Genomic DNA, 17,543 nt, shown 5'->3' with positions numbered 1-17,543 from the left:
GGTGTGCATCATCTCTCCTCTCTGCACCAGTGTCTTCCCTTAGGCCCCTCCCGTCCTTAACTCTGTCCACACTTTCCTCCCTCAGAAGCCTGTTTTTCTGCTCTTCTTCCACATCTGTCTCGCTGCCCCAGTGCCTACAAACATGCCAGCTTCTTTTCTACTCTTAAAACAAATAAGGGGCAGCCAGGTGGTGCAGCAGATAGAGCATCAGCCCTGGAGTAAGGAGGACCAGAGATCAAATCTGGCCTCAGACACTTACTAGTTGTGTGACCCTGGACAAGTCACTTAACCCCAGTTACCTCCAAAACCCCCAATCAAACAAAATACTTGATCCTGCTGTGTGCACAAGTTGTCGTCCTCTGTCTTTGAACTTTCAAACTCCTAAAAAGGGTGCTCTTTTTTCATTGCCTCTTGTTCCTTATAACTCATTCATTTATTAGTCTGAAATGTAAACCTACCATCCTGCCAAGACTGCTCTCTCAAAGATTAAGATTTATAACCTGCTAAATCCAGTGACTCTCAGGCTCAACCATCTTTGTCCTTTTCAATAGGTGATCCTGTTGACCCTTCTCCACCCTCATATTGTATTCCTTTGGCTTCATTCCTGTCTTTCTTTCATGGGGTCACAATCCAGGGCCTGTCCTATAAGCATGATATATCAAAAAACTCTCCTCTGTACCCTCATTTCTTCCATTTCTACACTATGTTCCCTGGTGATCTCAGCCATTATCATGCCTTTAATGGTCATTTTTACAGATGCCTCCCAAATCTATCTATCTTTTTATCGATCTATGCACATATACGTATCAATATCCTACATATCTACATTTCCAATTCTTCTCCTTAACTCAAATTCCACATTGCTAACTACATCTTCATGTACCATAGGCATCTTAAGCTCAGCATGTCCTAAATTAAAACTTTCCCTTTTCCAGATTTCCCTTTCCATTGATGGCATCACCAGTGGTCAAGCCAGTTTGTAACATTTGATTTTTCCCTCCTCACTCATTCTATCCGATCAGTTACCCAGTCTTATTAATTCTGTCTCCACAATATCACTTACGTGACCACTTCCCTAGTTCAGGCTCTCATTCGCTCTTATCTGGGCTTTCATAATAGCCTCCTATTTGATCTCCCTGCTTCCAGACACTTTCCTCTCTGATCTACCCAACCACCAAAATAATCTTTCAAGGGCACAGGTCTTACCATAGCATTTCTCAAAAATCTTTTTAAAAAAAAATGCAAAGGGATGATCTTTGTAATCTGGCTCCAGAATACTTTTCCAGCCACATGCCATAGTTTTCCCTTTCATACATTATATGTTCCAGCCAAGTTGGACTACTTGCTGTTTTCTGCAGTCCATCTCTCACCTCTAACCTTTGTATAAGCCCTCCTCCATGACTGGAATGTACTTCTTTCTCACCTCCATCTTCAGAATCTTTAGTTACCTTTAAGGCTTAGTTCAAGTGTTACTTTGGACACACAATCTTTCCTAATTTTCCCCAGTTGATAATGCTTTCCCTCCTTCAAATTTACCTTATACTTTCTTGCACAAGTATATGTTGCATGTCTAACTAGAAAGAGGGTATGAACTGTATCTTTTTTGTGTCTCCAGTGCTTGCCCATAGTAGGATCTTAATGCATTTTGGATTTTATTCAGATTTTCCCTTTTTTTTTGTTATCAAAATGATTTTAGTCTTTTTATTTGCAGCCCACTGGGACAGAAATGTAACCTAAGCTGGGGGAGGGGAGTGTTAGGAGAGGAGTGCATTCATCTCTTGTCACGATTTTTGTTTGGGACTACCACAAAGGCGCTCAGATGCTAAAGTGTGGATGGTGAGTGCTTTTCAAAGACTCCAGACTGGCTACCATGAAGCTTGCTATCTAGTTATTCCTAGTGCTGAGAAATTGCCTGGACAGAGAGGATTTGGACACTTGAGGGGACATGGAAGGAACCATTACCTGTGGGAACCATTCAGAGTCTCCTAGTGCCTTGAGGAATGTCACTTCAGAATCCGTGGGAATCGAGCTGGGGACACAGGCCCTCATCAGCTTTTTAAAGCTGGCTTTCACTTGCCGGATATCATTGAATTCAACAGGAACAAACTCACAGTTTAAAGCAAATTCTAATTTGAAACCCTGTGGACAAAGGTGCCAAAGGTTATTCAGAAGAGGCACTGCAAATTACCTAACAACACTGTCAATACTTGATGAGACTAAGCAATACTATTAGTCTATTGTCTCAGAATCCATCCCTGAGCATGCAGAAGAGCCTCATAGGAAATGAGGATTTGTACGGCTAATCTCAACTACTTTACAGGAATGGTCATTCGAGTAAAACTGGGTGTTCAAAAGCATGAACAGGGTAAGGTGACTCCATCTTCCCTGTGTCCTCTATTGTATCACTCAAACATGGAAAATGTTGCACACTCAGTACAGTTGTGTCTGACTCTGAGTAACCCCACTTGGGGTTTTCTTGACAAAGATATTAGAGTGGCTCCAGCTCATTTTACAGATGAGGAAACTGAAGCAAAAGGGCCTTGCCCAGTGTCTGAGGTGTGATCTGATCAGATCTTCTTGATTTCAGGCCCAGTACTTTATTTCCTGCACCACCTAGCTACCCTAAAGTGATGGAGTAAAGTTTAAATACTGGCTGAGCTTATAACTGCCTAGTCTTTAAGCCTATTTTCAACTGGTTGAACCTGTTAGAAGTTTAAAATGGGTCAGTTAGAAGGAGTTGGTGATCAAGGTAAATAGCAAGGAATCCCTTAGATGGTTGTGCTATACTAATAACCTAGCAGTCCCAGTCAAGAGTATCCAAAGCCCCTTAGGTTAATCCTAAGAGAGGACATGATATTGTACCTCTTCAAGCTGACAAGAGTGCCATATCACACAATACTTCAAAAAACAAATTACCTTGCTCCTGTGGTACAAATATTCTGAAAGCCAGGGAACAGAAAATAATAACAACGATAGCTCCCATTCCCGCAGTCAGACGCACACAGGTTATCCTTCCTATACAAAGGAGTAAGCCAAGGAGCACTGGGGTGAAGAAGTTAACTGCCTGATGTCCCTGGCCTCTTGAACCTTGATCTTCTGGTCTGGAGTTCTGGCTTGTTTTACTGTCCTACGTGGCAGCTATAGGTTAGTTACTATGTAGGGTGTGGGTACTGAAGAATCTACCTTAAAGTTCTGGTCCCCCACTGTAGATTATAAATTGTATAATGGGAAGATGCCTCTTCAAGGTACCTATTCCATCTGAAACATTTTGTCTTATGATGCTCTAAGGGTTTCCAGTACTCTGGATTATACCATCTCTTCTCTCCACTCTCAGTTTTTCTTTATCTAGAAGGCCCTTTCCTGTTCCTGATCTATGATCCGTCGTCCATTAAAATATTTTATTATGGAGAAATATTGAGCCAATGGAGGTCCTATTTAGAATGTTACATCACAACTTGAAATTAATTTTGATTTTAAGACTGACAACTTTGCCCTTAAGATGACTTAAAAGCCTCCCAATCTTATCTGCCAGGAGATATTTTCATTTTAAAGCCCCTCCAATATCACTGTGCAAGGACTCATCCTTATTGCTCTAAGAAGAAAATTGCCAATAAGGTCACATGTGTAGTTTTCTAGGAACAGTATTTTATTTTGGTCCTTTTAGAGTTAAATTCAACATTCTGTTTCCTAAGTCGCAGATCACTGTCAGCCTGGTGCTGGACCATACAGGGCATTTTGCAGGCTGCCATGTCTGTGGAAGGGCAGCAGGGCATGTTCACAAGGAATGCTGCACCTCTCCTGACAGTGCTGCTGATGGAGACAGTTTCATGTGCTGAAGTGTGACTGTCTAGGACAAATGGTGAGACTGAGACTGGGCAGTGGGAACTCACCAGCTGCCAACGTTGGCATTCTAAGTAAGTGGGGCTTCTTTCTAAGAGAACAAATGACACTCTGCTCTAGTACATGGAACTGGAACACACTGATGAAATCAAGCTCTCTCTTATACATGTTAAGGTGGGGCTTCAATAGGTGAAGGGAAAACCTATTGCTTGCTCCCTCTATCTAACAGTCCTATCACGGATAGAATGACATAGTAGGTTAGTGTCCCACTGATGAGACTGAACTGATGTTGGCATTTGACTAGCAAGCCTTGCTCCTCATCTGTCATGTGGATGAAGACCCCATGAGGCAAAAGGGACCCAGGGAGGCAGGGAAAGGGGATCACCAGGCGCTTCTGTCCTGGCTCTGGTTCTTTGCTCCATGTTACAGCTCGTGTACCAGGCCTGTTTGGACCAAGAGATGACTTTCCATGTGACCTCAGACAAAGTTTCTTGAGGACTTCTTACTTAAAAATCAATTCATTTAAAACACAGTGTCAGTGAGTGAGAGCTTTACTTGGGGATGGCTCCTACTGCTACTGCAGGGCATTCTCTTCTAGGGAGGACTCTAAAGATTTATAGCACAACAAAGCTCTGTATGAAGGATCTCACTGAATATATAACACACATTAGCCTTGCAAAGGTTTTCCAAAAGCTTCCTTGCTCAGGAAACAACAACAACGACAAACTTTCTTTCTCCTGCTTCCTTTGTCCCAAGAGTCTGATAACACAGATATCTTTACAAATACTGATTCTCACAGTAACCAAACCAAACCAAACAAAAAGTGATGAAAAAGGATGTTTAGTGATTTTATCTTGGTTTTTCTTTAGGTCTCTCCTGAATTCTTTGGACTGTGGTATATGCTTATTTCCAAGGCTAAAGGATATATAAATATACACATGTATACAAAGATACTCCAGTACCCAAAGTCTAAAGCAATGAGGTGAATTCTAAAAACTACTTCATAGCCCTGAGTCTGGGTGTGTAGGTGTTCATGCACGTGCATGTATGCATTAGCCATAACATGCCCAGGGAGCATAAGGCCCAGAACAACTACAGTTATGGAAGGTGGTGTAACATGAATTAGTTGGTTTTTTGCCCCCACCATTGAATAGACATGTGTCACCTATTCAGTAAACATACCCTGAATAACCAAAGGAATAGAAGCAGACCCTAATTCTTTGGAGTGTTCTACATGTACAAGCTTATTACCAGAAAACCACTTCCCTGGACTAGGAACTTGAAGGTTAAGGCATATTTCTCACCAAATGATAATTAGAACAGTCTTGATCTCCAAACTTCCACATTATATGCTTCCAGCTCAGCCACTTTTTGACAAAATTAGGCTCTACTGTGGCCCAAAAGAACCCTAGATTTATAGTTAGAAGACTTGGGTTCAGTATAATATATATACATATATTAGCTATCAAAATTGACACAGACTCCCAATCCTCCACAAATAAGCATGGGCCTAATCCATGTATGCATATATGTGCATTGTTTATTTTCTAACCCCACCATGTCACTTCCTAACAGTGTCTTTGGGCTCTTTCACTTTACCTTTCTGATTCTTGGTTTTCTCATCTGTAAAATGGGGATAACAACACTTGCCCAGCCTTCTTCACAAAGTTTTGCAGAAACTAAACAGAAAGAATGGTTGTGAAGGGCTTTAAACATGAGCAGCCACTAATATTGTTGAAGAAGCAAATGCCCTAAGGTAGTGATGCCCATTATTTGAGGAGAAGGCTGGCTGTTAGTGTTGCTCAGGAGCTTCATCAGGGTCTGAGTCACTAGGTGAGGTTCGAGTCGTTATCTTCAAAACACTCCAGGGTACGCAAGGAAGCTAGACCAGGGAAACAGGCTCACAAAGAATCCGAGGGAGCCCAAAGAAATGAGTGAGTGATAAACAGAAATGTTACCCTTAGCTGTGATTTTTCTCCAAATATGTACAAGGCAGCTTGGCGTTTCAGAAGCTGATTCTGTAAGTAGGCATTGTTACTGAAGGATGGCGGGTGGTCTTTGCCTGCAAGTCGGGCACCAACATCAATGAACGATGCTGGAGAAGTGATAAAGCGATTGCTGGAGCGAAGGCTTGCCCAGACACCTTTGTAAGAGGCACAAACATTACAAAACAGGTTGGATGAATGCGATTATCTTACCTGGAAAATATATTCACTATAGAACCAAAACCATGCACTTTGTACACATTTCTGAAGAGAAGAGACCAACATCAATTCCATCTAGCTTAATGATACCAGAACAGGATTAATATATTCTTAAGACCAACGTTTTCCAAAATGAACTAGAATATTTGGAGGAAATAGAAAAAAGTCATTTTGCTAGATCAATTCCTATTCTAATGATCACAAGTTATGTCCCTTTAAACCTGTAATTTCTCCTCTCTGAGCCTCAATTTCCTTACTTATAAAATGGAGACTTGAACTGCCTACTCCCCAGTGTTGTTGTGTCAGAGGCTTTTGTAAACCTCAGCACACTTCAGATATGAGTTATTATCATTAACAACAACAGAAGAGGCTTCTGTGCAGGTTTCTCTGATGCACATAATCAGTGCATCACTCAACAGAGCTATTTCTGGCATTCTACAGGAGCATGGCTTTTAGAATCTCAGGCCTCTTGTTTTGGTGAGTTTTTACTTGAGAGTCCTATTTAACTCCTTCTGACAGCTGAGTGACAGCTTCCCTGGAGCTCAAAGAGCAGTGGACTAGTCATGAGAACAGGAGGAGCAAAAGATCGGCTTATATTATAGAATTATACAAATGTCTGACTAGGAACTGGAGGCTGGTAAAAAGCTTGCTGTAAGAAAGGCTAGTCATGCATCACCAGTACTGCGTATACTGGGCATAGAGTTCAGGCTGGAGACTGAGGAAAAGCAGAAGTAGAAGAAAGGTCATGCTCTCTGGGAACCTTCTCCCTCCTACTTTCTGAAGACTTTAAGACTGATGTCACTGACATTCCTCCTGCTGCAGTTAGCAGCTATGATAAAAAAAAGTTACAAAAATCCAACGCTGGATTGGAAATCAATATTCTTGAATCAATCATACAAAGGCCATGGACAGTCTGAGTGCATGAAGATTCTGAGAACGATAAAATTTTCCCTTATTTTCTCTTCACATGCAATTTCTTAAAGCCTAGGTAAGCCATGGTGACTTGGAATTCTGTATTTCGCTGAAGTCAGGGAAGAAGGCAAATACAAAAGGAAGGTCAGCTGCAGATATGTTCTAAAAGAATGTCTATCCTTGATGTTTGAAGAAGCCCATGTAGGTTTTCATTTTGTTTTCATTATATCAATTATCATTAGGCAAGGATATTACATATTTAGTGAAAAAGACAATTTGTTATTTGCTTGGCTTCTATAAACTGCCAAACTCCAGGAGTTGTGATGGGTATGTGAATCACATTGTATCACATCTCGTAGGGCAATGGGGATGGGGTTTCTTTCATATATAATCACAGAACACCTACTGCAGCAATTCAGAGCAACAGAAATATTTGCTAGGCACACGCAGACAGAAATGCTTCTACCAGTGATGGGATGACAGTGATTCCGGGCCACTCTAGTGCCCTTGCAAAGAAAAGTTTCTTCTTGGAACACTCCTCTCTGATAGGCATCACATAGGGCTAAGTTTCTACACGGCTAGAAGCCAGTATGATAACCCTTTGTATGCTTTGTCATAGGAGAAGCATACCCAAGTCTTAGGAAAATACTTTCCAGTTAACATCTGCCCAGCTACAAAAATGTGTCCTCAAACACAGTGCACTGGGCTTGCTTTAGGGCTCATGGGAATGGATATTTTTAAACTTAGGAAAACAGAGCGGTAGACTGGATCATTCAGAGTATGGATGACATGTTTTGGACCTGATCTATAACTGCACTGGTCTAAGGAGAGCACGGTGAGAAAATGTGCTCTGCCAACGGACACTGGACACTGCTTTGCACCATGTGGTCTTGGAGAGAGACTTATAGCCAGCGGGTGCCAGAGGTGGGGCTTGGACCCAGTTCTTTCTGACTCTTTCGTTGGCTTTCTACCCATTATGCCATGCTGCCCTTATACATATATATGTGTATATATATTTTATGTATATATGTATATACACACACACACACATATATAAATATATGACAAAAGGGATGTAATTCAATGCACAGTGAATTGAATTGTGAAATAAGAACAGAAGTATCCCTCTGAACACATGAAAACATGCCAAGTTATGGACATGATGGAGAATGATGGATGTTTCAGAACACAGAGGACTATACCTTGATTATGGACTCTTTCCTTAGCTGTAGATTTGGGGTTTGTCTGAATGAAACATTTATCTCTGTGCCCAGACACTGGTAGGTAGAATTAAAGGCGGGAGAAGGCATGGGATAGCCAGTGAAGCAAAAGTCACAGTAGAGTGAGAAAGAAGAAACTGGTTACTAATTTTCCCAAGAATTTTAACATTGAAGAAAAAATATTATGAAACCACAGTAAAAAAAAGTATAAGATTCAACTCATCCCACACCAAAAGATGAACCACACTCCTGTGCAATGAAATTTCAGTACCTGTTTGTTCAAAGGTACCAAATTTCATAAATATTCCATGAAACTTGAAATGGGCAGTGCAACTGAAAGGCGTCATTGTTGAATTATACCAAAAGGAACCAGATTCTTGGGAGCTCCATTCAGCCAGAAACAAATTTCCTCAATAAAATAACCACATCTTTTTAGAGCTTTCTGGGCTGACAGGGAAATGCCAGATAGCAGTAAGAGCACTTGAGGAGGCCAGTATAAATCAGGCTTGCACAGCAGCAAACTGGGATGAAGGAACCATGGCACCTTTTGGTACAACCAAGGATACGTTCATTAAAAAGCACAACAACAACAAAGCTAAGAGCTCTCGTTTCAAAAATAAACGCATTTACTCATAAGCAGCATCTCTCTCTCACAACTACACAGGCATTTATGGAAGCAGCTTGAAGCCATGGTGCTGTGTTTACATCTACAAGTGCTCTGCTGAGGCCCCACACGTGACATTTTTCCTCGAATACCTAGCTACACCAAAGTGAGAGGCAGAATTAGAGATGGTCCTTTTGTATTTTGAGTGATATAAATTAGGCTCTTTCTGATAGAAAACAGATTTTTAAAACTGAAGCCACCAGAACTGAATGTAGGCTTCAGGCCATAGAGAGTCTCTATGAAGCACAAAAGCTAAGCTATAAGATGGCAGTAGAAAAATGGAAAAAGTGCTTCTGAGGGACTGACCCAGGACTGGTGACTGAACGCCAGACAGAGGCATTCCTATAGTTAGCACTGCCAAATGGCTTCGTCACTATTTTATCCCAGTAGCCAGTTGCTTCCTAACGATGTTTATAACTTCTGTAGCACTATGAGTGGAAGGGGGCTGGAAGGCCTTGACAGGATTATCCAACAGACTAACAATTAAGCTCAGCCACAGTCTTGGGCAGCAGGCCTATACTCAATGATACATGGAGGCCTATTTCAGTCAGTTCTCCATGACCTGAACAAAGGGAAGAAAGGTGAAGAAGAAAATGGAAACCAATTACAGACTCCAAGAAGTTGTATGTGTGTGGCAGGAGGCAGAGGGACAAGGGTGCGGCTTGGGTGAGGAGCTGTCTCCCTGATTTACCCAGAGAAAGAATGGCGCTCTTCTCCCTGCCTTCCTTGGGGAAGCACATACTGTAGTGTCCTACGGGACTCTTGGGGCTAATGTATTTTTTTCTCAACTGTTATCTCCCTTCCTCCTAACATCAGCTGCTCTTTATGAGGAAGGAGGCATTTAGCAAATAATCCAGCATGCAGAGTACTTTTATAATGATACCTAACCCTCCAAATCAGAAGCTCAGGGGTAAGAACAGTCGTCCTTAGATAAGCATGAGCCCCCAGGGTCCAACATCTGTTGTCTCTGCATAGCTACAGGTCTAGATCTGGCCATCCTGTGACTAAAAACTGGGACCACTATGGAGCTCTCACCAAGTTGGGTCATTCTTCAAATTGGGTCATTCATGCATTTTCCCAAGTGATCCCTTTCTCCCCTCAGAGATTTTCTTAATGTCCTCAAGTAAAAAAATTTATAGGCCTCAGATTACTGATACCACTTGATTGTGCATTTAAGTTTGTCTCTTAATATTTTATTAATTCATTAAGCAATAATTTATAAGAAAAGGTGATTACAAAACATGAAAAATGAATGGATATAAGGTGCTCCACGGCAACTTAGACAATTAACTACAAGCTTATGATTTCCACTTTCAGTTTTTATGGGGCATTTTGTTTTGAATTACATCAGTGCTCAGTTATAAAATTAATCTTACTAACCTCCTCGGGTAAAGCTATTGGATGGATTTACATCCAAATGTCCTGGCACTACCTGCTTGAGCACAGTGGACATTCTTGAAGTCTTTCGCTCAGAGCCTAAAGTCAGCCAAAAAGAAGAATAAAAACTATCATGTTGTTCAAGTTAACATTAATCAAATGACATATTGTTCCCTTCATGTATAACATGTCCAATTGCTGCCCAATATTGTACTTTTTAAGCACCCAAAGCTGTATTAGAGATAACAAGTAGACATGATTACTCTGTCAGAGATAACACACACATCTGCAAGATTATGGAGGGTTAGGTCTAGCTAAGGCAATCAAAGAATTCAATGATGAATGCAGCAAAGCAAGCATGCTTTCTAGATGGGGTTACTTCACAAGAAAAGCCATCTTCTGCGTCTGCTGGGCTGATTCAAACAGGTGATTATGTCAAGTAGACCAACTTTTCAAGTCACATGCGCCTGTATCTAACACATCAGGGTTACCTTTACATGAACCCTATCGGGTTTCATCACATGATAACTGAAACAGAATATGAATATAAGTCTCAATGGCTTCATCCAGATCTAGCCAAAACATACTGAACTGCAAGGCTTTATCTAAAATACAGGTGGTAATAAGTGTCGTAATTTGGGGAATTTGAAACTACACATATGATAATGCAGATACATATTCTCCTATAATTTCTATAACATTATTAACAATTTGGGATTTGGAACCACTTTGTAAAATTTCAGCTGAAAAAAGATTCTCACTTAAAACAAAAGGAAACTTCTCCCACTTCACTAGTCTCCCAGCCCTCATTCCAACTTTAAAAAATGACATTTAAATCTAGGCAGGATAGGTAACCGACTTCACTGCTAAGTAGCCAGAGCCCAGCAGTCTCCCCGTGATGTCCTGTTGATGGGAGCAATACAAACTGCTAGAAAAACTAACAAGCGACTGACCTACTCAGCAGTCCTATCCCGCTCCTCCTGGAGTAGGAGCCAGTTCTCTGAAGACCTTACCTGGAGATAGAGCAAGTGCTGGCCTAACAGTGAGGGTGTTGCTCCCGCTGAGTTTCTGATGAACTGAAATCGCATTCAGTAAGGCTTGCAGGTATTTCTCCTGTTCTATACTACTTGACGTTTCCAAAGAGGAGGTGGGAGCTACAGAGAGATGGAAGAAAAGGTCAAAGGGGAGAAGCAGGGACTATACCAATACAACCTGGACCCAGAGTACTTGTCAGGCGCTTATTCATGGTCTTGTTCATACTCATGTCAAACTAAGCTTCATGTTACCAGTACACACACACACACACACACACACACACACACACACACACCCCAAACTACTTAAAATAGCTTCATTTCAAGCAATACACAATATATTTATAATGAAAAATCTCAGTTTTGTCATTACTCATAAATTTAGCAGAGTGAGGATCCTAGGTCAAATCTGATTGTGTATGCCAGAATCAGTCATGCTGGGGAAAATGGCTCTCTATCCCACGCAGGCTATTGTGTTCCAATCCAACTTTGACACATAAATTTGGCACAAATATAGGTTCACAAATATAACTGGTGAATTTCCTGATCACACAGTGCTGCTCCAACAATGGCTGGAAGAACCAAAGAAAGTGGTGTTGCTAGCGCCATATCTGAAAGCAATGCACTTGATGTGAACATAGATTTGGTTTTCTGTGCAGTGAAAAGGACCCTAGATGAGGAGATAACAGACCTAAGTTCTGCCACCTGCTAGCTGTGTAGAGCTGGGCAAGTGACTTCCCTGGTCCAGATGTCAGTTTCCCCATTTGTAATAGAAGGTGGTTGAATTTTTCAATGTCTAATGCCCAATGTCCTTCTGAGCTGAGAAAAAAAGCTGCTCATTTAAAATCCTTATACCTTCCCTGGGCTCTGTGGACAAGTAAAAGAGCTGCTGCCCTCTGCAAAAATTAGCAAGTATTGCTCATATCTCTCTTAAGGGCAGAGGGGAAAATTGAGCCCACCCACATGGAAATGGCTTGTTTTATATGCCTTGAGGGGTTGATGCACTTCCTTTATTTATTCACCGCAAACCTAGCCTCTGTCTATAATTTGCACTCACTTTTTTTTTTAAACTAGAAAAGAGGAAAACAACAAAAAAAGTTTAAATTTTTTTCCCATTTAAAAGTAAAAATATTTAGATGAAAGATGCAGCACTTCATTGAAAGGCTTATGCAAAAAAAAAATAATGTTAGCATCACAAACTTAAGGAAAGTCTCATTAGGAGTCCTGGAATGACTCAGGGCTATTATGTAACTCAGACATACTCATAGGCTATTATAGCTACAATACAGCTTGGGCAAATTCCACAGGGCAAGTAATTCAGGGAGGTCAGTTATCTAAAATTACAAAAATGTTAAGGCTTCAATGGACATGGTCTTAAATTATTCTATACCAGGAGCAGAGGATGCTTTTGCTTTCATTGAGCCAAATGGGACAGAAGGAGGCAGCTGACATTAGAAAAGGTGAAAACATGGAAGGATGAACTAAAGGTAGTTTAGGTAGCAAGGAGGTGGCCTGGAGGCAGTAATGTTGCCTACATCTTGCTTTATTGTTTCTCTGAGGGGAATAAATCAGAGCAGAACTTCTTATCCTTTTCTGTCATGGACCCTTCTGGTGAAGCCCAAGGATCCCTTCTTAGAGTAATTTTTTTAAATGCACAAAAAAGAATACATAGGATTATGAGAAAACTAATGATATTGAAATACAATTCCTAAACTATTTTAAAACACAAATTCATGGATGCCAGGTTAAGAAACCCTGACTTAGAGAAAGGATCTCATCCTTCACTTATTCATCTGTATGGAAACATGTGTTATGAAACATATGTGATGTGTTATGGGTACTCACATTATTTTTAAAAAATTAAATTAAAGTAATTTTTTTTGGAAAACAAAGATCTCCTTTTTCTCCTTCCTAATCCCTACCATCCCTGAGAAAGCAAGAAAAAATAGCTCCTGTTGCATGGACAGTTAAGCAAAACAAATTCCTGCACTGATCAGTTAAATATTGTCTCCATCTGAATTCGAGTCCAGGAGATGAACTTCATCAGGAGCCCAGTGTTAACTGTGGTCAGTCATTTTCTGATCAGAGTTCCCAAGGCTTTCAGAGCTGTTTGTCTTCACACTACTTGCTATCCCGGTTCTGCTTCCTTCTTTCTCAATCAGTTCAAGTAAGTCTGCACAGGTTTCTCTGAAATCTTCATCATCATTTCTTACAGCACAATGGTGTTCTATCACATTCATATACCATAGCTTCTTTAGCTAGTTAACAATTAATGGGAATCCCTTTACTACCCACTATTTTTCCCACTAAAAAAAGAGCTGTTGTAATATTTTTGTACATATGAGTCCTTTTCCTCTTTCCTTGATTTCTTTGGGACCATAAAGACATGGTAGTGGTATTGTGGGTCAAAGAGCATCATTCCGAATTGCTTCCTAGAATGCTTAGAACAATTCTTAGCTCCACCAAGAGAGTATTAATGTCCTTATTTCCCCATAACTTTTCTAGCATTTGTCATTTCTTGTTTTTGTTCTACTTTGCCAATCTGATTGGTGTAAGGTAGAACCCTAAAGGTGTTTTAATTTGTAGTTATCTAATTATTAGTGATTTCAATAATTTCATGTGGCTATTAAAAGCTTAGATTTCTTCCTTTGAAACCTACCTATTCACATATCTTTGACTACTTATTAAGTAGAGAATAGCTTTTATTTTTATAATTTTGGGTCAGTTTCATATATATCTTAGAAATGAGACCTTGGGGGCAGCTAAGTGGCACAGTGGATACAGCACTAGCCCTGGAGTCAGGAGGACCTGAGTTCAAATTTGACCTCAGACACTTACTATCTCAAAAAAAAAAAAAAAATAGAGACCTTGATCAGAGAAACTTACTGCAAAGATTCCCGTCACTCCACGTGCTTCTCTTCTAATTTTACCTAAAGTAGTTGTTCAAAAATTTCTTAATTGATGTAATTACAATTGTCCATTTTCCTTCCTGTGAACCTCTCTCATTTGGTTATGAATTTCTCCTCCATTTATAGAGAAGATAGATAACTACTTTCTTGCTCCTGTAATTTATTTATCATATTACTCTACATCTAAAACACATATCCATTTTAACTTATCTTGGTTGACAGTGTAAGATGCTGAGCTTTACCTAGTTTCTGCTGGATGGATTTAGTTTGTTAATGCAATTTCATGCAATATGAAATATTTGAAAGAATTTGTTTGTTAATGCATTTTTTTTTTTAAATTTCACTTAGAGTTCGTTCAATTTCTTTCTCTAGTATTGGGTTGTCCCTTATTTCTTGCTCTGTTAATCTAGGCAATTAATATTTTTATAAACATTCATTCATTTCATTTAGATTGTCTTAACTATTGGTAAACAACTAGGTGAAATAGTTTCTGATAATTTCTTTTATTTCTTCTTAATTGGTACTGAATTTCTCTTTTCATTTTTGATACTTGTAATTTGGCTTCCTTTCTTTTTTCCAATTTTTTCTTTTCTTTTTCTTTAAAAACATATTAGCTAATAGTTTATGTACTCTGATGCTTAAAAAAAAAAAGCTCCAAGATTTATTTTTTAATTCTATGTTTTTTTGCTTTCATTTTATATCTCTTCCTTAATTTTCAAGGTTTCTATTTTGGTTTGGCAGTTCTTCTTGGCTTTTTTCTTTCAAATTTAATCTTTGTATTTTCATGACTTCTATTTTGGTGTTTAAGTGGAGTTTTTAATTGTCTGGTTTTCTAGATATTTTTTTTCTTCAGCTGCATGACCAATATCATCTTCTTCTTTTATTGATCAAAGTACTTAAGAGTTATAAATCTTCCCCAAGGGCTGTTCTGACTGAATACGAAAAATTTTGGTGTCAAATTGTCACTATCTTTAATGAAACCATTTATTTGTTCTATGATTTGTTCTTTCACCAACCCAGTTTTAGCAAATCCTCAAGTTAATTTTTAGTATTTTCAGTGGCCTTTTACTGAATATAATTTTTTATTGCATTGTAGTCCATAAAAGATATGTTTGCTACTCTTGCTCTGTTTGTGAAGTTTTTATGCCCTACTACATGGTCAATTTTTGTGAAGGTATCATGCACAGTGAGATTCACTTTCTCTCTCTCATTTTTATTTCCTTTCTGTTCCAATTCAGTTGTCTCCAGGTCTATTACAAATTATTTTTCTAAAATTCTACTCAGGTTCTTCATTTTTTTTTTTTTTGGTTTAGATTTATTTACTGAGGAGTAAATTAAGATATTCCACTATTACAATTTTATTATTTCTCCTTTTAACTCATTTAATTTTTCCTTTAAGTATTTAGATTCTATGCTACTTGATGCATATATATTTAGGATTGCTAATAATTCATTTTCAATGGTTCCTTTCAGCAAAATGTAGTTTCCTTGTTTCTCTTCTAATTAAGTCTATTTTTGCTGTTGTTTAGCCTAAGATCATGGATGCTTTGTTGTTGTTTAATCTTTTTCAGTTGTGTCCAAATCTTCAGGAGCCCTTTTGGGGTTTTCTTGGCAAAGATAGTGGAGTGGTTTGTCATTTCCTTCTCTAGCTCATTTAACAGATGGGAAAACTAGGCAAACAGGGTTAAGTCACTTACCCAGGGTCACACAGCTAGTAAGTGTCTGAGGCTTGATTTGAACTCATTTTCCTAACTCTAAGTATGACATTTTATCCAGTTTGCCACCTAGCTGCACAATCAATTTACCTTTGCCTTTTTAACATTAGGTGAAGCATATCAGATTTTGCTCCTACTCCTCATTTGAACTTTTTGTGTCTTTATTCTTTCAAATAATTTTCTTGGAGACATAATATTGTGGGATTCCACTTTCCAATCCATTCTGCTATCTTTTCCATTTTATGAGTGAGTTCATACTATTTACAATCACAGTTATAATTGTTGATTGTGAATTTCCATCCATTCTTTTATATTTTTTACTTTTTTTTTTTGTTTTTTACCCCTTCTTTAAAAAGAACATGAGGGTGGTGAGAGAGTATGAATGAATTCAGCACAAGGTTCCTTCCTTTAGTGTAATGTGCTTCTGCTCACCTACCTCTTCTCTTCCTCTTGTCCAGAGTCCAGTAAAAGATTTTTACCCTTTCTTTTAAGTCCCTCCTTGAAATCAACCCTTCTTAGTTAGAACTTAATTTTCTTAAAACTAATCTATCTCTTAATCTAATATAAAAAATTTATCCTTTGTTAGTCTTTCATGATTTTTTTTCTCATATTTACCTTTTTGTTTCTATTGAGTCTCAAGTTTTATTTCAAAGTTTCTAGACAACTCTGGTCTTTTCATTAGGAGTGCTTGGAAATCCTCTATTTCATTAAAGATCAATTTTATTCCTGAAAGATTATACTCAGTTTTTCTGGGCAAGTTTTTGTTGGTTTAAGTCTATATCTTTTGCCTTCTGGAATATCATATTCCAAGCTCTCTGCTTCTTTTGTGAAAGCTGCCAAATCTTGTGTGATCTTGGCTACGGCTCCTCAGTACTTGCATTCTTTATTTCTGGCTCCCTCTGATGTATTTTTTCTTTGATTTGGAAGCTCTGTATTCATACACCCCTACAAAATAGGGAGTTTTCTTTTCCGAGTTTCTTTCTGGAGGTGACTGGTAGTGACCCAAAGAAGTCTGTCTCTTTCTTTTTCTATTTACCCTCTGGTTCTAAGACATCTAGGGAGTTTTCTTTTCATGATTCCTTGAAATCTGGTGTCTAGGCTCTTTTTTTGGTCACTGCTTTCAAATAGTCAATTGATTCTTAAATTTTCTCCCTTTGATCTGTTTTGTAGGCCAGTTTTTTTTTTCCTATGAGATAGATACCTTACATTTTCTTCTATATTTTTCAGTCTTTTGACTTCGAATATTTCTTGTCTCACAGAGTCATCAGCTTTTATTTGGTCCATTCTAAACTTTGGGAAGTTTGTTCTTGGTTAAGATTTTGTACTTCTTGTTCCAAACTATTCCTTCCTTTTTCAAATCTTTTTTCCCTTCATTTTGCTGATATTAAAGTGAGGACTACAGTGGCTGAATGACTTGCCCAAGGTAATCTGTTTTCTAATTTTTTCCTCTGGTGTTCACATTTGATTTTTAAAATCACTTAGTAATTAACTATTATTTAATTTCTTCTTTGAATTCCAGTGGAACTTGAGTCCAAGCTGAATTTTTCTTTGAAACTGCTTGTAGACTTTTTGGAATCATTCTCTTCTAAGTTTGTGTCTTGAGAAACTATCATCATAATGGTTCTTTAGAGTGGGATTAAAAAAAAAATTCCTCATTCTTCCAGCTTC

General features: G+C 38.8%; 1 protein-coding gene across 12 annotated transcripts in view; it reads right to left on the bottom strand.

Annotated features, from left to right (window-relative positions):
• Positions 1 to 17,543, bottom strand: part of SBF2 (SET binding factor 2) — a 500,875-nt gene that overhangs the window by 56,684 nt on the left and 426,648 nt on the right. For 9 of the 12 annotated variants that reach the window (XM_072619459.1, XM_072619460.1, XM_072619461.1 and 6 more), the window contains 4 exons: positions 11,231 to 11,371; positions 10,221 to 10,316; positions 5,799 to 5,983; positions 1,963 to 2,139 (listed from right to left, as the gene is read on the bottom strand). In XM_072619459.1, coding sequence (XP_072475560.1) covers positions 1,963 to 2,139; positions 5,799 to 5,983; positions 10,221 to 10,316; positions 11,231 to 11,371 — 599 coding nt within the window. Of the gene's footprint in view, positions 1 to 1,962; positions 2,140 to 5,798; positions 5,984 to 8,158; positions 8,234 to 10,220; positions 10,317 to 11,230; positions 11,372 to 17,543 lie in introns of all 12 variants that reach the window. The other 3 variants (XM_072619462.1, XM_072619463.1, XM_072619467.1) reach the window with 2 other exon arrangements.

The sequence above is a fragment of the Notamacropus eugenii genome, chromosome 6, assembly GCF_028372415.1.
Source record: "Notamacropus eugenii isolate mMacEug1 chromosome 6, mMacEug1.pri_v2, whole genome shotgun sequence".
Taxonomy (NCBI): Eukaryota; Metazoa; Chordata; class Mammalia; order Diprotodontia; family Macropodidae; genus Notamacropus; species Notamacropus eugenii.
This window is presented reverse-complemented; position numbering and strand designations above follow the sequence as displayed.